This window comes from Dendropsophus ebraccatus, chromosome 1 (assembly GCF_027789765.1).
Source record: "Dendropsophus ebraccatus isolate aDenEbr1 chromosome 1, aDenEbr1.pat, whole genome shotgun sequence".
NCBI classification, from domain to species: domain Eukaryota; kingdom Metazoa; phylum Chordata; class Amphibia; order Anura; family Hylidae; genus Dendropsophus; species Dendropsophus ebraccatus.
The window spans coordinates 154,934,893-154,956,511 of NC_091454.1; the positions used below are offsets into that span (position 1 = coordinate 154,934,893).

The 21,619-nt window shown below is 41.4% G+C and overlaps 1 protein-coding gene across 1 annotated transcript in view; it reads left to right on the forward strand.

The window, feature by feature from the left end:
- Nucleotides 1-21,619, forward strand: part of ADAM10 (ADAM metallopeptidase domain 10) — a 125,388-nt gene that overhangs the window by 24,487 nt on the left and 79,282 nt on the right. Inside the window, exon 2 of the mRNA XM_069982269.1 lies at nucleotides 21,164-21,314. Coding sequence (XP_069838370.1) covers nucleotides 21,164-21,314 — 151 coding nt within the window. The remainder of the gene's footprint in view (nucleotides 1-21,163; nucleotides 21,315-21,619) is intronic.

Sequence of the window (21,619 nt, forward strand, 5' to 3'; positions counted from 1 at the left end):
CTTAATAAATCCTGTACTACTGACAGATACAAGATTTTACATAAGTGGCATATAAAAGACTGCTTTTGATAACATCCCCTCCCATATGTGTTAATGCAGCACAGTAAAAAGATTTAAGAACACTTATTATACGGCATCGCTAGCAATAGTGATCTAATGTCCTCTCGCATACTTATTCCTTATTAAAGTAATGTACGTAATACAACACAAATAACATCCATGGAAAAAAACAAATCACGAAAAAATGAATATCTCCACATCACTGCAGTATTTGATAAGTTGCTGCAGCCAGGTAATAACAGCATATTTTGACCTCTGACTCCACTGTGACCCTTTTGCATTCTGTGCTTTGGATCTGGGTTTGCACTCCAGTTGGCCACCTGCCGAGCACTGATGACCAGATGCTGTCTCACCTTGGACTCTCTGGTTTTACCCAGAGTAAAAAACACACAATATGCAAAGAATGGGTCAGTGAAGCCTCAGTTGCGAGTCTCAAAACACGGGAATAGCCAGATATCGCTCTCTCCATGGAATCGCACATAGAGTAAGGGTCCATTTACAGAGAAAAATTCTGACAAAGATTTGAAGCCAAAGTCAGAAACTAACTATAAACAGAGATCAGGTCATAAAGGAAAGACAGATATTTTTCCTCTTTTCAAATCCATTCCTGGTTTTGGCTTCAAATGTTTGGTAGATAATATTTCTATGTAAATGGACCCTAAGGGGGGGTAATAATATCCCTTTAACTACAATATGTTCTATCCTTTGTTGGTTTGGTTGACAGATTTCAGGGTAAAAAGTGCATAGCAACTTACATGTAAAGTAAATTCCATAGAAGGCAGCATTGCAGGAGAAGCCTACAGAATCAGACTAGACAAATGAAAGTACAAAGAACCTTACGCTATCAGCCTATCTATGTATATCTGAGGTTATGAAATTAGTATTAAATTCTTAAAGGGTTTCTTTGGGTGTGTCAACTTTTTTTTATATTGGACTTTTTGTATAATTTCTTTTATATTGTAAAAAAACTACTGTAAATAATAAGGCTGGGGCTATATGGCTGACTGATTCCCAGCTGCACAGCCTTAACCAGAAAGCTTTCTAACCTCCTGTTAGAGCAGGAAATGCAGCCAAATACTGATTGGGGCATGTCACCACTGTGGCCATTGATTGGCACAAATGAAACCGCATAGGAAGTGGTGAGTAGCAGTAATTGCTGAAAGGCACTTGTGGAAGATAGGGCAGGTAAGTATGGTTTCTCTTTACTTTTACAGCACTTGAAGTCCAATCTGAAAAATAATTAATATGTATCCCTGTAATAATCCTTAACATTAAGGGTATATTCACACGGGCGGGCTCGCAGCGAGATTCTCGCTGCGAGCCCGGCAGGTCCTGGCAATTCCCATACACTACATACTTGCTGCGGTCTAAACGACCGCAGCGAGTATGTAATTCTGCCGCCCTTAACCCCTTTTGCTCCCGCCCGGCTCCCCCGCTGTAAGCATACTTTACCTGTCCTTGCTGCACGGGGTCCCGGCGTCCTGCTCTCCCGTCCGGCCAATCAGTGGCTGCGGCTGGGCAAGTATGTAGTATATGGGAACTGCCAGGACCTGCCGGGCTCGCAGCGAGAATCTCGCTGCGAGCCCGTTCATGTGAATATACCCTTGATGGGTATTTTACCCGAAAACTAAAAAAAGATCAGTGCTTCTCAATTCCAGTCCTCAGGCCTCACCAACAGGTCATGTTTTGAGGATATCTCATACAAAGATCACCTGATGCACTGAGTATAATTATATCACCTGTGAAATACTAAGGAAATCCTCAAAACATGACCTGTTGGTGAGGCCTGAGGACCGGAATTGAAAAGCACTGCTGTAGATGGGTATTAGGAAAAGGTAAACAAGTTATACACAGATAATCTTATTAGAGCATATTTAGACTCTAAGTAGATTATGGGGTGATAGAAGCATGCTGTTTAAGATTTAAGTGTAACCTGTTTGTGTGCCCATTGTCCTGTGAGAAAGAAATGTAGACATAGCAAATGTGGACAACTCCCTGTAACAAATACCAGTGGATGTTTGGTTCACCCATGCTCCATAAAACCTGAGGATGGGGGTGGTGCTGTTATATTTAATCCCTGATAACCCCTTTAAATCTTTCTTTTAATTGGCACTCTGATAAACAGTTAGTAGTTTGGCCTTCTTTTTGTTCCATATATCAGTGATGCTTACAAGTCTACACGTCTTCCTCCTCCGGTGGCACTCTGAGCCCTGCCGACAGCACCATCAAAGCTTGTGCCTCCTCTAGCTCCCTAGCATAGGGTGGGCATTAACATCCTCTTTGACAAGCACTAACAGACATGAAAAATGTTTTTGCAATGCAACAAGATGAAAATAATAATCATTAAGGCTACAGAACAATGTTTTTTTTCTCTCTTCACTAAAATGTCAAATCTATGTTATGGAATGATAGAAATGTTACTGATATAATTCTATCACATGGAAATTGAGCCTTTGGGTGTACTCCAGTGTATTTCACTTGTAACTCTTAGCTCTCTAGACACTAGTTTTGTTACTGTAGTTGATAACACTATCTATTGGCTATCAATTGGTCAGGAGACGATATAATGTAGCAAGAATATGATAATATGCTGATGGATGAAATTACTAAAATGTCATTAAAGGGGGACATTGTAGTTATGGGCGACTTTAACATGCCGGATGTGGATTGGAATATCCCTTCTGCACTTACATGTAAAAGCAAGAATGTACTGGAGGCCCTTACAGGGGCATCTCTAAAGCAGCTAGTGAAGTCACCTACCAGAGGAGAGAACATTCTAGATTTAGTATTTACTAATGTGGATCGGGTGTCTGAAGTTAGAGTGGAAGAAAATCTAGGATCCAGTGACCACCAGTGTCTATGGTTTGACGTACAAACTGACTACGTCCAATCCCATACTACAACAAGAGTATTGGATTTTAGGAAGACAGATTTTAATAAAATGGGGGAGTATTTAGATAAAGAATTAAGAGGGTGGGATAAAACATCGGGGGCGAGCACTCAGTGGGCAGAATTAAAAAATGTCATATTAAAGGCAACTAGACTATATGTACGAGAAGTTAGCAAAAGTAAAAGGAAGAAGAATCCATTATGGTTTACTAGAGAGGTTAAGGCCATTGTAAAAGGAAAAAAGGCAGCGTATAGGAAGTATAAGGAGACTGGGAATGAAGCTGACAGAGAGACGTACAAAAGTATACAGAAGGAGGCAAAGCAGATTATAAATGCTGCTAAAGCCTCAAAAGAAGAGGAAATGGCAAAATCTGTTACTGCGGGGAATAAAACCTTCTTCAGATATATAAGTGACAGGAAGAAGAAGAAGAATGGCTGCAGCATTACTAAAATAAGTAATGGGGAGAATACGTTTATTGATGGAGATAAGGAGGTCGCTGACTATTTGAATAGTTACTTCTGCTCAGTGTTTTCAGAAGGCAGCCTTCACAATCACAGGATGGTTGGACACAACATTGCCTCCAGCTATATGGGTTCGGCTCCAGTATTTTCAGAGGCTGAAGTTGCAGAGGAACTTGCCCGTTTAAAGCTGAATAAGGCGATGGGTCCAGATGGGATCCATCCCAGGGTTCTTAAAGAACTCAGATCTGTGATTGCTGCCCCCCTGACAGATCTGTATAACCAATCCCTGCTAACAGGAGATGTCCCCGATGATTGGAGAACAGCCAATGTTATACCAATCCACAAGAAGTGGAATAGAGAAGAGCCCAGTAACTACAGGCCAGTGAGCCTGACATCTGTAGTAGTGAAAATGATGGAAACTCTTCTAAAAAAGAAGATAATGGATCACCTAAGAATCAACAATTTGATGGATCCAAACCAGCATGGCTTTACTGAGGGCCGATCATGTCAGACTAATCTCATTGATTTCTTTGATTATGCCACAAAAGTGCTGGATGAAGGTGGTGCTGTGGATATCGCCTATCTGGACTTCAGCAAAGCTTTTGATACAGTTCCCCATAAAGAGCTGATAGAGAAGTTGGAGAAAATTGGACTAAATCCCTGGATAGTTCAGTGGATTTGTGGTTGGCTGAAGGAGAGATATCAGAGGGTTGTTGTTAATGGTGTATATTCTGAGCAGAGACTGGTTACAAGTGGTGTGCCACAAGGGTCTGTTCTGGGTCCTATTCTTTTTAATATGTTTGTAAGTGACATTGGAGAAGGGTTGATAGGTAAAGTTTGTCTGTTTGCTGATGACACAAAAGTGTGCAATAGGGTGGATATTCCTGGAGGTGTCAGTAATATGGAAAATGATTTAGCTTTGCTAGATACGTGGTCCAAACAGTGGAAATTGAAGTTCAACGTTTCCAAATGTAAAATAATGCACTTGGGGAGGAGGAATCCTCTATCCGAGTATCACATCGGCAGTACTGTGTTGGAAAAGACTTCAGAAGAGAAGGATTTAGGGGTAATGATTTCTGAAAGCCTTAAAATGAGTCACCAGTGCAACCAGGCGGTGGGGAAAGCAAATCGTATGCTGGGGTGTATAGCTAGAGGTATAACCAGTAGGAAGAGGGAGATTGTGATCCCGCTGTATAGAGCTCTGGTGAGGCCACATCTGGAATACTGTGTCCAGTTCTGGAGACCTCACCTAAAAAAGGACATTGATAAAATAGAACGGGTCCAAAGACGAGCTACAAAAATGGTGGAGGGTGTGAGGCATAAACCATATCAGGAAAGACTTAAGGATTTGAATCTGTATAGTCTGGAGGAAAGACGGGAAAGGGGGGACATGATTGAAACCTTTAAGTATGTTAAGGGACTAAATAAGGTTCAAGAGGGGAGTGTTTTTAGTAAAAAACTGAGCTCAAGAACAAGAGGACACAGTGAAAGGTTAGTTGGGGGAAAGATCAGAAGCAATGTTAGAAAATATTATTTTACTGAAAGAGTGGTAGATTCCTGGAACAAACTTCCAGCAGAGGTGGTTGGTAAATCTACAATAACAGAATTTAAACACGCCTGGGATAGACATATATCTATCCTAAGATAATAAGGAAGAAAATACTAAAAGGGCGGACTAGATGGACCCAGTGGTCTTTTTCTGCCGACAATCTTCTATGTTTCTAAGAAAATGTCTGTTTTCTTTACAGTGTAACAACTTGAAAATGAGCTCTGCATGGTCCATGAAACTCTACTGTGCTGGTCTCCACAGCGGTGGTGATATTGATGCCTGTCTTTTATGACTATACATTTACGTACTTTTGTTTTACGCCTGATTAATTTCTAACATGCTACATGAAAAATGGAGGAGTTGTTCCTTTAACTTACTGGGACGTTAGTTAACAGAGGGCCCTTTGCTGCTGGCATAAGGTCACTTGCCCCTAATAAATACATTGAGGGCATGTGGCTGTTCACCCTTTCCGTATATAATCTAACTAGATGCTCAGAGCTGTGGGAACTTGTCTTCAGCTTGACAGGAGGTTAAAATACAAATTACTGGAAGCCACAAGGCCACGTGAAACGTTTATTCCAGACCTGTATAGGAAGTTATTTACAGGGAACTTCAAATATATCATTACAAAGTACCCCCAAAAGGCTATGATTTAAGGATATTCCATATAGAGAACCTGTTGGGGGGTACTTGGGGGCTGGAGTTAAGAAACACTGCTCTAGAGTCATCAGCTATGAGTGGGCAGCAGTATGTAAGCAGAGTGCTACTGAGCCGTTATACTTTTCATCAATGAATGACAAACTTCTTTTGTTTTGACATTTTATGATAAAGGGGTACTCCACCCCAAATTATTAACACATTATTAAAGTCTAATCAGCAATCTTTACATCTTTCTGATATAATGTAATGTCCTCTGCTTCATTCTTGCACTTCCGATGTGACTCGCCTTCTCTAGATGCTAAAACACTTCATCAGGGCTTCCACTCTGTCTTGCTTCTGCTCCCCCCCCCCCCCCCCCAATTGGAGATGTAGAACATGTGATCCATTGACATCAATGTTCTGTAATTTCCTGGCCGGCACCATCTTGAATTTAGGCCTGGATTTACTGAATGTTACAGCTGAGGAACTGAGGCACACAAAAGCCTATCAAATGATATTTTATTTAAAGGGTACCTTTTCACTTGGTGACCTTGGCGGGATCCTCAGGGGAAAAAAAAAAATCTTACGGGTGGATGGTCCTCTTCTGAACCGCGGATCTCAGAAGAGGACTGCCCACCTGCAGAATTTTTTTAAGAAGATCCTGACACTGTCACCAAGTGAGAGGTGTCTCAGCCAGATATGGCATCTCAGCCAGCCTTACATACAACATATGTTTCTCAACGTCAGTGAATCTAGGAACATTGCCCCCTGGGAAAGGTCTGGCTAGCTCACTGACGTTGAGAAACACGTGATGGTGTCTCCGCAGTACTTTTGCATATTTGATTTCCCAGGGGGCAATGTTCCTAGATTCACTGACGTTGAAAAACACATGATGGTGTCTCCGCAGTGTTTTGGTTGATCTTCCTAAGGTCAACCATCATTCTCTTGAATGCACTTACTAGGCTTTGCTTCCACTAGCCAGAAACCTACTCCACACTGATGAGGGGCAAAAACCCCAAAACAGCTGTCTGTGGATGGATACCTTGCTGAGGTGGTTTCCTTGACTGGAGAACGCCTTTGGCTTGGTTGTTCCTTCCCGGAGGAAGGTCTGGCTAGCTCACTGACGTTGAGAAACACGTGATGGTGTCTCCGCAGTACTTTTTCATATTACATACAACATAGTCTTGTTGTTTCTTATAGGGTCTATGCAGGCTCCATACACTCAGAACAGTTTCTTATGACTGCGTTCTCCTTAGTTTCTTATTTGACATGTAGCACATTGTGCCCTTGCGCGCCCCCCCCCCCTGGAATTGCTGTCATGGTTTCTGGAAAAGTACTGATGGGGTTGGGTTCATACTAGGAATAGTATACCAATGGTTTAGGGTCCGTTTACACACACAGATTATCTGACAGATAATGCCAGGAAATGGACTATAAACAGGAAACAGGTGATAAAGGAAAGACTGAGATTTCTCTTTTTTTTTCAAATCCATTTCTGGTTTTGGCTGCAAAAATCTGGCAGATATCTGTCAGATAATCTGTGCGTGTAAATGGACCCTTATGCTGCGTTTACACGAAACTATTATCGTGCGAATTTGCACGATAATGGATCGAATTCAAACGATAATCGTACGTGTAAACGCAGCGAACGATCGAACGGCGAGCGAGAAATCGTTCATTTTGACTTGTTCTTAAATCGTCGTTCGCAAAAAATTCGCCGATCGTTCCGTGTAAACACTCGTCACGCTAAAGTCCGGCGGCGGGGGATCGGAGCGGTGGCGATCGGGGCGGCGCAGGGGGCTGCGGTTGACCATGGGGCCGGGCTGCGGGCGGGCGATCGCAAATGATTTTTCCGTACGATATATCATACAGTCTAAATGCTGGTCGTTATGAAAAAAAAAAACGTTACTCAGACATCGTTAATCATACGATTGGGCCAATTATCGTTTCGTGTAAACGTAGCATTACTCTAGCTTATTTGTTCCAGGCCAATTCACTATAATGGGCTGCACATGGTCTGATAGTGACTACTAGAAGTAAGGGTGTGTGAGGATTATGTTGGCAACAAGAATACAGCTTTGCTAGGTGTATGGCATTATAGCACACAATAAAATCGGATTGCTAAAACATACCATTATTAGACGTAATCATGTGGTAAGGACTAGAATCATGGATACCTAACCAATGGGTTTTAGTTTCTAAATGTGTAGCTTTTCCTGCCATGCCGGCTGCGAGGGCCGCTGGTAATTTACTTTTTGTTCTCAGGTTTTGCAGTGCTTGTATTTTTTTTTTTTCTTTTCATATATCAAGTGGATTTAACTGACTGTGTGTATGGGGGAGGCATTCTCCTTACTGGCAGCTTTTAAAAATGCCAGTAAAACAATAGCATTCCCCTCGAATGATGAGAGAGAACATTCTCTCAAGGCAGTGCTTCTTTCCTTTTCACTTTAAGGAAAACTAACAACAAGTTTAGTACACAAGAACCTGCTGTAAATAAAGTACTGATTATTTCAGCAATGTTCTAGGTATCTGGATCAGCTGAATAAAAGCTTAAAAACCAAACATGTACATTAGCAGCTTTAGCCCGCCAGCTTGTTCATTGCTGCCTACTCATGTGAATAAGTAGTGACATCACCCTCCCCGACCAAGATCTTGTTCGTGCTCTGTAACACTAGCCCAACGCTGTTACTGGACCAGGAAAGGATAAGTCACAACTTTTGCATACGCACACATCACGGCCTTGCTCCCGCCTCAGACCAGGAAGTGGCCAGGGACCGAATTGGTGGTACGTGGCCACCAGCAGTTGAGCAGGGGAGGTAAAAGCATGTTATTTTATCCTCTCCCTCCCCAGCACTTGATAAAAAACATGCCTTTTAAAGCGACTCTGTACCCACAATCTGACCCCCCGAACCGCTTGTACCGTGAAATAGCTGCTTTTAATCCAAGATCTGTCCTGCGGTCCGTTCGGCAGGTGATGCAGTTATTGTCCTAAAAATCAACTTTTAAACTGGCAGCCCGTGCCCTACGGGAATGGCCTAGATTGTGTATGCATTAGGCTGGCACAACCTCTCTGTCCCTCCTCCCCATCCTCCTCCTCATTAGGAATGCTCCAGGCAAATTGCCCACTATTTGTCAGCTGTGTCAGCCCGGCATATGGGCTGGATCGTTAAGACACCTGTGCAAATATTCAGCGTGGAGAAAATGTTTCAGTGGCATTCCTAATGATAAAAAGGGTGGGGAGGAGGGACGGAGGGGTGGTGCAAAGTTAGGGCACAGACATTGTAAGCCACGCCCATGGGGCACAGAGCTGCAAGTTTAAAAGTTATTTTTTAGGACAATAACTGCATCACCTGCCGAACGGACCCCAGGACAGATCTTGGATTAAAAGCAGCTATCTGAAGGTACAAGTGTTGTTTTTTTTTGGGGGGGGGGGGGGAAAGATTGTGGGTACAGAGTCGCTTTAAGGCACGTTTCTGCCATTGATTTTAAACTTTGTAATGGAAAGAAAATACCTGTCCAGGTGAGATCTGCATGCTGTTTTATATTTGTTTTGTTTTTTTAGATGTCACCTGTTCTAATAGTATGGGCATGACCAGTAAACTACCAGTGAGCGTGGTCACTACACCTATTGCTGGCTACTCATGCTCTGACCTGTCCATGTGTCTGTAGGTATGGGCCCTATTACACAGAGCGATAATCTGCTAAATCAGTAAAGTAAAAATGTTTTTAAAAATACCCCAAAGCCCCTCCCCCAATAAAAATTTAAATTGCCCTCTATCCCATTATAGAATTTAAACATATAAAAATAAATGAACATATTATATACCATGGAGTGCGTAATTATCCGATCTATTAAAATAAAACAATAGTCATCCCATACGGCAAACGGAATGAGGGGGGGGGGGAACACTATGATCCCTGAGTTTTTGTTACATTATATATTAAAAAAATAAAGTGATCAAAATGTCCGATCTACGCAAATATGGTATTCATATAAGATTATGGCGCAAAAAATGACTTTCCATACAGCCGTAAAAGTAAAAAAAATAGGGCCATTTTGCTTATAATTGCATAAAACTATTTCATTAAAAAATCATTCGAAAATCTGTGTAAATCTTCATGTCTGTGTGTTCGGACTGACCTATAGAATAACCGTATCATGTCACTTTTACCGTAAAGTGCATTTTGTAGACACTGGAACCCCCCAAAGGATACAATATGCATTTTTTTTCTAATTGCACCAATTTATATTTTCATAAATAATAGGGGACGGTACGGACTGTCTATTGTCATCTATGTCCCTGGGTCTTGCTGTAAAACATGTCACTAAATGCTGTTAAGAAGAGCAGAGGCAAGATGTCAAACCTCATAACAATGCACAAAAAGTGAAATAAAGTAAGTCAAACTAGAAACCGATTAGAATAAAATAACTTGAGTATCTGACTCTAATCGGTCATAGAAAATTTAGTTGACACATGCCCTTTAAAAATCAAGGTGGATGACCTTACCTATACTTACCTATTCTCCCCCGTTATCCTGCAGCCTTTTCCTTTTGTTTCCTGCTCACAAGGGACACTTCTGTCTGTCTCTTCAGTGACCGGATGCTCAGCCAACCACTGGCTGAGACTGGACCACTGGCGGTTCTGGTGTGGACTCTTCAGTTACAGGCTGCTCAGCCAATCACTGCCCACAGCGCTGTCCTGTCTTGGCCAGTGATTGGCTGTGCATCCTGTCACTGAAGAGACAGCCAGAAGTGTCTGTCGTGAGCAGGAAACACAGGCAAAGTCTGCAGGATAATGGGAGAGAATAGGTAATTAAATTCTTTATTTAAAAAAAGCAATGGCTGCCTGATAATAGAGCCACGTATAGGCTCGATAAGACATCGCTGATTTAGGAGATCGATGTATGCTTACTGTCAGGGGTCTTGCATTGTAATACGCCCCCAAGGCCTATGATGGTGTAAAACAGTGGGGCTAAAGCCATGTTTACATCAAAATTTGTTATGTAGGTTTATCTGATCAGCGGGGTGCCATGTCAATGCCCCACCGATCAGCTGTTTGGGTTGCACAATGTATAGAGCAGAGGCTGCCGGATCTGTACTTTTGACACTGGGATGCTGAACTGTGAACCTTGTGAGTTGTCACCAATGCCCTGTTATGGAATCTTTTAACGTACATGTCCCTTACAATAAGTTAGGCTGTAAACATGATGTGAACAGAGCGAAAGATAATGCAGTGAAGTGAATGCCAGCCTTGATTTGGCATCTGGGCAAAGCCTAGTGTGCTACATTGATAAATTTGTATTTTGCACAATTTTTGCCTGTGTTCTTGGATACTTTTGATTTGTTCCTTTTGGTTAGCAGGTGGCTGGAGGAATATGTAGGAGTATACTGGTGTTATGTTTCCATCTTAGCTGTAGTAATACAGTGATGTCATGTTTTCTAATAGTTGTAGAAAAACTGTTCTAACACAATTGATCAAGGAAAATTTTTCCTTTTTAGCAGAGAGAGGTTTATAGTTGACTTTGTGCAAAAAGAATATATTTGTTTGATGCTACAGTTCTGCCGGTTTTATTCCCAGCGGGGAAGGGGGAATCATGTTCTCAGCTGTGCCCTTTGTCTAGAAATGTTTACAGAGGAGGAAAAAAGAATTTGCTAAGAGTGATGTTCAAAACGGAGACAAATCTGAATGTATCCACCATTATTTGACCCCAACCCCTAATTTTATGTGCATTGTTGCGCAGGGTTAAATACTCTCTACATAACAACGATACTACAATAAATGACAGAACCGCAGTTTTTACCATATAAGAAGCTTGCGTTTTGATCTGTGACAACTGTTTTCAGTTATGTAAGCAAAACAGGAAAACGGGTGAATCAACCTGGGACGGGATGCTGCAGAGTTTATCTGCAGATATGCGCAGGTAATATCCGCAGTGTCTTACAGTAGCAGATCTCATCCATATGCTGTGGTCTATTTTTTTTTTTTGCACGGAGATTTGAGAATTTTTTGAAATGTTGTGTATTTCCCCATTTCCTAAGTAGCAGGGGTAAAATCTGTATGTATGGTCTCCTTTACATGTAAGAAGGAATAAACGATCATAGTAATGATCTCAATAATGATCGTAATAACGATTGTATCTAACGACCATCGTTCTGTGTAATATGATGAACGATTTCAGGTTACTGATAAACAATCTTGTTTGCGATCGTTTATCGTTAGTCGTTGATCTCTAAAAATCGCTCCATGTAATAGGACCCTTAGGCCCGATTTACACACCCATAGAGCTGTCAGCAGCTACGGACACAACTACTGATGTGCACCTATCTACATTAGCACAGACCCATTTGTTGAGAATAGGTGATCTGTGCCACTACAGGTTGCATAAGGGCACCGATCGCGTCCCCAACATGGACCCGTAATACCTACAGTTGTGTGTGTGTGTGTGTGTGTGAGCCATAGAAAATAATGGATTCGTATTCTGTCTGCAAATATGACCAGAATAAACATATATGTGAAAGGGGCCTTATTTAACGTAAAAAAAAAAAAAAATTCCCCCCAATACCATATAGATCAACTGTAGGTTACAATTGTTTTTTTTTTTTTTTCTTAGCACTGGAGTTGTCCTTTTAAAGTCTCAAAAATGAGATTGCATTAGTGAAACTATGTTTTATCTTTAATATAATCACCCTGTGCTAAGCAAGACTTGAAGAACTTGGCAGTGTTTAATGGTAGAGGAAATCCCGACTTGATTGCCTGGAAGGAATCTGTAGGGCTAAAGCCAAGCAGATGGGCGGGGAGGAATATGGAAATGCTGGCATGTATTTTTATATCTTAGACTCTGTACACAGCTCATATTTGCTCATAAAGAAGAGAATGTCAGTATGTGAATTTAATGGGTAAAATAAAAAAAATTATGGAATTATGCAAAATGATGGATTTATTTCTCTCTTCCGGTGAATTGCATATGTATGCTAGGGATATAGCCGGACAGGGCAGTTGGTGACGCTTAGCAGGAAAAACCCTGTTTTTACAGCTAGAATAGGTAAAGTTCATTAAAACCACAAAACCATAGCTGGTTGCCAAAAACCATGTGCAATGACCACAGCACAGCCATGTTTTTAAAATATATTTCCTCACGGTCCTATAACTCAAAACTATTACCCATATTCGTCCGATAATCATTTTGGGTAATAGCTCATGTTGAAAAGCAATGACCAGTCGACATGCACAATGTCGGCTGACGCTGGTCTTCCACCATGTTCTAAAATCTTAATGACTATAGCGACTGTCTTCCACCCATTGCTCCATGTAATAGGAGCGGTGGCAGAAGACCACCGCTCCCTTCTATGGCCCATCCGGATTCAGGAGGGTCCTGACAGCCCATTTTTGCAGCTCCACTGAAATGTGATAGTGAGGGTTTACCAGGTTTTTCACAAATGCTACTTACCACTGTGTGATCACTGGGACCTTTATAGATCACTAGGACTTGAGATACCAGTTTCTTTTATGGCCATGGACGTTTTTATGGCCATGGCCATGAAACTTTGGTGGGCATATGTTTTTCTGCTGTTCCTCTCAAGACATCAGAGGTGACACTGTATAATCTTCATTATAATAATTTTTTCATGCAAATATTTGTTTTTTCAAACCTTATTTTGAGCTATAACTGGATAGCACTTAGACTTGTACATGCAGGCATTGGCTGGTGACAGGTTCACTCACTCTTACCTGCACTGCCTTATTTATAAAGATGGCTGGACCATAAGAACAATGATGCACTTTGCCCCTCTGCCATTTTGTCTCGCACCCCCTCCTGATAGTCTGTAAGCTGATGCATGCGAGCAGGGACCTCACTCCTCATGTATGGATAATTATATGTATATCTCTGTAATGTCTATTTTTTGTCTATGTATGTACCCCCAGAATTGTAAAGTGCTGTGGAATCTGTTGGCGCTATATAAATAAAAAATTATTAATAATAATAATAAGTTGGAAAACGGTAAAGAGAAAAATGGTAGAAATAAGAGCCAGATTGCTGTATGTGAACCTAGCTGTACATGTCAGCCATGAATTAAGCGGCTAACAAGCCTAGTGGGTTCAGAAAAATACCTGATACACTTGGTGCGGGTTTTAGCATTTTGGCCACCTTCTTAATGTATGCATACCCTGACAGCAGTGAGAAGTCTCCCCTTTTTCGTTTGTGTCTGTAAATACTATACTTGGCTATACTTTTTCCCAGTAATTAAGTAAAACACAAGAAAACAACCCATTTGGAAGTAATGAATCTCAAGCTACAACATTTTGATAACTGCAGTTGATTTAGCATTTAATGTGGTGTTTAAAAATAGTTTGCAAAGCATTGACTGGAATGAGTCTCCCACAGGGTCTCTCTGGTGAATACTTGTGTATGTTTAAAGTACGCCTGGTTAAAGGAAGTCTCATTTATCATAATGTGCTGGGTTTCATTTATGAGGAGTATCTAACAGCCTTCTTGAAAGCATATTTCCGCACAGAACGACTCTCGTTGCTGATAAAATATGACAATTTGGCGCTCTCGAGTTGATTGGCAGCATGCATTATTGTCATTACACTTTCAATGGGAACAAGTCCGATTTAGGCACGGGAGTAATGTGAATTTATCTCCTTGGCTCATCTCTTCATCAAAGTAATTTCCCAGGAAGCCACCAGCTTTACGTTTCTTTATTTTCACACATTTTTACCGAGGGTTTACATAAATAATGTGCAAGCTCAGCACTTTTTAGCGTTGTTTTTTCAAGTTAAATTCAGTTCAATAGCCTCTAATCAAACTTACATATTTATATTCTCTCATGTGCCTCTTCTGGATTCTATGTATGGAACGCATCCTTTTTATTTATATTTTATTATTTAAAGTGAATCAATCATTTAGATTTTCTTGGTAATGTGACCAGAAGACGTGCTAAAAGGCTGCCTTACCATGTGTTCTGTAGAAACTTTAGCTGCTGAAATAAAGTCTTTTATTCTGATGTGCAAAGCAGGCGGAGAACCGGAAACTAGCCATCTGGACCATGACTAGTCAGGCTCACTACCTGTCAGCATGCTCTGTAGGATGATTGACAGTCAAGGAGGTCAGTTAGAAGCCTCTTTTCCTTTCATTTATTTTGCTGAGAGCCATGAGTAGTCACGGACCAGATCGCTAGTTTCCGTGTCTACTGGTCTCGCGCGCTGGCATAAAAGACTTAGGGTACTATTACACGAAGTGAGTTTTTGACGATCAGCAATTAACGATAAACGATCTCAAATGACTGAAATCGTTCACTAATTACACGAAATGATGATGGTTACTTATGATCATTATTGCGGTCGTCCTATCGTCGCCACTGTGTTCGCCGCTACTGCAAAGAACCAAACGAATTATTACATGTAAACAATTTGTGAACAATCAACGATAAAAATAGGTCCAAATTCTATTAAATGACGATTTCTCGTTGGTCGTTTAATTGTTGTCTGCTATTACACTAAGCGGTTATGGTTCAAATCCGAACAATTTAACGATTTTTCGAACGATAATTCGTTCCGTGTAATACCACCCTTAGTTTCAGCAGCTAAAGTTTCTACAGAAGACCCAGAACACATGGTAAGGCAGTGTGTAAGCACCTTTTCTGGGCGCTGCTAGTAGCCTTACAACTTGGAATAAGTTCGCTTTAAACATAAGCCTCAGCAATTTATGACACATTTCCTTTAAAGGAATCCAATCAGCCCAATTGGGCTGATATGGTTCCCTGAACCACTGTATATAGGTTCCGAGCAGCCCACGGCACGTAACAGCCACGGCTGCAGCAGAAGCTATATACCCAAGGAAGAGGTTTAATAACCCGGGCAAGTGACAGGCAGAGGCGGGGAGGCTTCCCGCCCGTGTCTAGTCATCACTGCCTGTCAATCATCCCCTCCAAGCACACTGACTGGCGGAGAGCTGCCCATATGACTGCCTCCCCACCTCTCACCTCTCACCTGCCTAAGTTATTAAACCTCTTTTTCTCGGGTATACAGCTTCTGCTGCTGCTGCAGCCGCGGCAGGTACATGCTGCGGGCTGCTCAGAAGCTGTATGCAGTGGTTCAGGGAACCAGATCAGCCCTATTGGGCAGATGGGATCCATTTTAAGCATCTGTGGTTTCTGAAAAGTACAGTGAACATCACACAAGATCCAGTAACTAGGATGGAGGTAACACATTGCCAAAGGCTGACACTTCACAGGTTCACATGTTACACTAACACAACTTCGCATGTTCGAAATAGACACAAGGAATTACCCGAACTGTACATCATTTTATATATTTTGGGCCCTCTCTCTTGCTTTTTATCCTGGATTTGCTCTTTGAGAAATTATGAATTGAATGCTATACATTTATAGCTTTTGGTGAACTTGCATGCGCAGTTGGCCAACCTAAGTCTGCAGTGATCAGTCTTTATTGCCACAAGGTTAAAGACCAAAAAAGGATTAAAAATAAAATCTTACTTGTGTTTAGGATCCTGCTGTGTGCTTCTTTCTGATTCACTGAAGTAGGTGTACTGAGGAGGGCATCATGTACTTTATTTAGCCAACAGAGGTGAATTAGACAATCCAGGTGGTGAATCTGAGTTGTAGCAATATAGCATGGCCCTCAACATCAGCAAACAGTGCCTCAAATGTAATTGTATAGTATTGTGGTTTATAGCGATTCTGGGATGGTAATTATAAAGGATGCACAGGTTGTGTTTGCACCCATGTCCTGATGAGGTGGCTGATCAGGTCGATCTGACCCTTACAAAGAGGCTAGCACTATGAATTGGGGGTTTCTGCATTTGGTCCTAGGGAGGGATTTGATAATTCTTGTGGTCCTACCAGATTTTACTCCACAGTCCTGGCAACATTTTACAAAACTGTGCAATCTTTTTTTACAGTCGTTTTAATAAGGGCAAATCAGGTAACTCTTAGCATCATATGTAGGTATTCATTAAAAATGTATTTACTGTGCTGTGAATCCTTTTTCACCTAATGGACAGATATAAATTTGTTAAGTTCTGACTAAATGTTGTAAGATTTAGTTATGATTTTTAGAATTAGAAGATTAGAATGAAGTTATCTTATCCTGTATCTGGGCTTGCACAAACCTTTTGCTCCCTATACTACTTGATAAACAATAATGCTTTATGAAATCTAGTAGTAGATGGAGGGATTAGAGATGAGAGAACCTTGCACATGATCTGCTCTGCTGCAATTGATTACTGGTGGCTGAAGAAGTTGGAAATTGTGGATACAAAAAAAGGTGCCTGGAAATCATGGATACAGCCGTTACTTCCATTCCTTACTTTCCCTAGCAAGTTCTGCTGCTACACTCCTGCTCGCCACTTTAAGGGTATAAACCCACACACCGTATATGCAGCGTATTTACTGCTGCGATACGCAGCAAAATCGCAGCAGATTAGATCGAAATAACTGAACACAGCATCAAATCTGTACCAACAAATCTGCTGCGTATTTGTTACATATCTGCTGCATATACGGTGTGTGGGTTTATACCCTAAAGGGGTTATTCAATCTTTAAAAATGCTTAGCCTATCCATCAGAATAGAGCATTAATAATAATTTTGGGAGGCTTGACCTCCCTATGTTTTTGCTGATCAGCAGCTAGGAGTCACATTGCCTGTGCAAGTGTCATGGCGGAACAACACTACTGTACCTTGCACCACTTCTACAAATAGTATAATTGTATAAACTTGATGTTCATTTGTTCCCTTGGAACTTGGTGAGGAATCCTGCTTCTGTCTGTCTGAATGGGAAGGCTTTTGCGCCTCTGCTCTACGTGTCTCCACTTAAAGAATTGATATTTCAATTCTTTGAGCGGAGAGGTGCACGAGCCCTTCCATTCAAACAGATAAAAGGCAGGATTTGTCGCCAGGTCTGCATGGGGGGGGGAGGGAGTTTCCGCACAGAATTTCGGTGCCGATTCAGTCGTGTGTACGGGCCCTTAAAGCGACTCCGTACCCACAATCCGTCCGTTCGGCAGGTGATGCAGTTAGTCTCCTAAAAACAACTTTTAATCCTGCAGCGCTGTGTCTAATGGCTGGGGCTTACATTTGTATATGCATTAGGCTGGCACCACCTCTCCGTCCTTCCTCCCCATCCACCTCATCATTAGGAATGATCCAGTAACATTAACTACTGTTTGAGCTTTGCACAGGTGTATTAACGATCCAGCCCATGTTCATTATGCACACAGGTGGGGAATAGGAGACAATCTGCCTGGAGCATTCCTAATGATGAAGAGGGTGGGGAGGAGGGACAGAGGGTGTGCCAGCCTAATGCATATACAAATGTAAGCCCCGGCCGTTAGACACAGCGCTGCCGGATTAAAAGTTGTTTTTAGGACAATAACGGCATCCCCTGCCGAACGGACCCCAGGACAGATCTTTGATTAAAAGCAGCTATCCGAAGGTACAAGTGGTTTGGGGGGTCAGATTGTGGGTACAGAGTCGCTTTAAGATCTGGGACAGTGTCTAGAATGTAAAGGCAATCATTAGCTCTTCTGTCCGACAATACCAGTGATATTCCAGCTCATTAACATCAGACGTTCCTGTGTTATAAACCCAAAGTTGGATATTTAGAAGGTGCTGAACCTTTCCTAAATAAAAAAAAAAAAGTGACAGAAATATTCAGATGAAGGAAAGCTGTCATGCGTGTAAGATAAATGAATACACAGAGCCACATCAGACCCGGAGGGACAAAAGATTAAAGGACATTAGAATCCTTTTACTGGGATGTTCTCAAAGGAACAAGTAGCTACAAGAAGATAAGGAAAAAACAACAGATGTCCTTCCTTGAGGACAATTGCTTCTTTAGTACTTTGAACCAAGGACTGGAATCTTAAAGGAGCTGCAGTTTTTAATTGCCTGATTTGTGGCAGGTAGATGAAGTCCTGGGGACTGTCGGGAGGTGAAGGGAATGGCTCACCCACTTAATAGAAGCCGACACAAATGTTTTCTAATGTTTCCTTTTTTTATTTTTATTTTTTTATTTAGATTTTTTAAATTTTTTTATTGAAAGAGAGGAATGTGTAGTCTAAAGCTTACTCCTTCTCTTCTGTGGCAGGGTTTTCATCTTTTCATCTGTTTTTCACGGGTGAAATGATTGTAACACTATAGAATAGAATAACAGCAGCTCTGCAGAAATGCATCCAAAAGTCTGGACATCTCTGAACTGAAGCTGCGGTGGGGATTTTTGTCAGATGCCAGATTTGTGGGATTTCTTGGCAGTTGTCAGATTAAAGGGAAATTAAACCTGAAGTGTCGCGTATCAGTGTCACAACCCTACTGTAGTGTTGTCCATAACTGGCAGGAAATCAAGAAAAAGCTCTGTCCCCTGTAAGAACTACTTTATCTCATACATCCAGTACTGAACCTCCAGAAGTATTTCTTTGTGTTTGTGTGTGTGTGTGTGTGTGTGTGTATGTGTATATGTATATGTAATATATATATATATATATATATATATGTATATGTGATAGAAGCCGCCCTGGTGCATAATGTGTGTATTTATGTCACACCAAGAATGTAATAGGGTTAAATTATTCAGTGCTGGCTGGCTGCAGTAAGGCTCTACCCTCCGAGTGGGCTCTTCAGCAGCCAATATTTTACTCTATTCTAGTCATGAGTAAACTAGAATTCTGTTTGCTGAAAGAAAGTAGAGACATTATGGGCTTTTATACACAGGCCTCCTATGGGTCAAATGAATTGGGTAAAATGTCTAGTTGATGAACAAGGAACACACATTTTTTGGCTTAGGATTTTTGCAGGCTCAGAAATCATTGGTTTGATTTACTGTGTCAATAGGAGATTGTGTGGCCGACAGTGATAAAAGTGAAGGGCTGCATGAACAATCCAGCAATTGTTGGTGCAGCTTTGACTGCACACATTTAGCAATTTGAAAGGCTCCTTTGAATGCTTATGTACTAAATAGGCACTTAAGGCCCTATTCCACCAACAGATCTGACGACAGATTATCTGCCAAAGATTTGAAGCCAAACCCAGGAACAGACTATAATCAGAGAACAGGTCATAAAGGAAAGACTGGATTTCTCCTCTTTTCAAATCCACTCCTGGGTTTGGCTTCAAATCTAAGGCAGATAATCTGTCGTCAGATCTGTTGGTGGAATAGGGCCTTTAGTTTGGGTCATTTGTGCATCCCAGCAGTGCAATTGATGGGGTCTTCTGAGGCGCTGCATCTCGCTGTTCAGCGCTCTTTGGCTACCTCAGGGATTTAAGCGTTGTTTGTATAGGTGCATACCCAAATTTTAGCTCTTACTTAGAAGGGGCAAAATTTGGGCATGTTCAGAAAATGAACAGAGCATAATCACTAGCTGACAACGCTTAGGCCATTGAAATTAATTAGACCGGTGCCCTTTTGAGCAGAGATACGTCAGTGTGTAATTTGACAGTTTTCAGATGTATCCATGCCTCGGAGGCGCAAATTTTGGTGTGAACTCTGCCTAGCATCACTGCATGTTGCTATTTTTTTATTTATATATGCACTGCAATAAATATATAATATGTACAGTGTAGATTTTCCACAGTGGTTTGCAGCTCAGCAAATGTGCACCAAACTTCTGTCTGTACCAGAGGTTCGTCCCCCGAATGGTTTGCATGCAGGTTTTTTTTTCTGTTGGGTTTTTTGCACGCAGCCCCTGCTGCAAGGCTATATTCATTGGTGCTTTCATGTTGTGTCAAAGCTTGGAGGGCTATTAGTGCCCAACAGTATAAGGCTGGGTTCACACTGCGTTTTTCGCAATCTGTTTTTTTTTTCTCTTTTTTTGTGCAAAAATGGATGGAAAAAAAACGGATGTATTTGTGTGCATCTGTTTTGATCCGCTTTTGCATTGACTTCCATCATAAAAAAAAGGATCAAAACAGAGATCAAATGCATCAGTTTGTGTTTTGATTTTCTGTACACTAAAAAAAGCAACCTTTTTTTGTTTACGCTAGAATTTTTCATCCTTTTTTAATTTTTTTTATTTTTATAAAGAAAGTCAATGAAAAAACTGATCAAATGGATGCACACAAATAAATTTCCCCCCCAAAACAACAGATGAAAAAGCAGACTGCAAAAAGGCTACATTAACAATGCACTGGACAACTTCACAGAACGTGTGTATACAGATTAAGGCTGGGTTCACACTACGTATATTTCAGTCAGTATTGTGGTCCTCATATTGCAACCAAAACCAGGAGTGGATTAAAAACACAGAAAGGATCTGTTCACACAATGTTGAAATTGAGTGGATGGCCGCCATTTAATGGCAAATATTTGCTGTTATTTTAAAACAACGACTGTTATATTGAAATAATGGCAGTTATTTACTGTTATATGGCGGCCATCCACTCAATTTCAACATTGTGTGGACAGAGCCTTTCTGTGTTTTTAATCCACTCCTGGTTTTGGTTGCAATATGAGGACCACAATACTGACTGAAGTATACGTAGTGTGAACCCAGCCTAACAGTTGTGTTTTCCATGTAAGTAAAATCTGTTTATGCTGTTTATTTCCAGGTCAGTATGGAAACAAACTGAATAATTATATTAGACATTATGAAGGATTGTCTTATGACATGGACTCCTTACACCAAAAACACCAACGTGCCAAGAGAGCAGTGTCCAACGAGGATCAGTTTGTACACTTGGATTTCCATGCCCATGGAAGGTAAGAGCCAGTTTTTATTGTGATTTGCTAAATATGTTGGATGTTAAGTGGGTTATCCAGAACCATCTTCTGGTTAGGCCATCACTATTAGGCTGCATTCCCACGTTCCATGATCCTGACGGATCACTGGCGTGGAATGCATGTAACGGAGTTCCCCCGCGCCCGGACAGCATCTGTAATTAGATGCTGGGAGCGGGGGAGACTGTATTCATAAGTGCTGCGCTGTAGTAACAGCACCGCGCGGCTGATTCATCACAGCGCGGCGCTTATGAATACAGTCTCCCCCGCTCCCAGCATCTAATTAC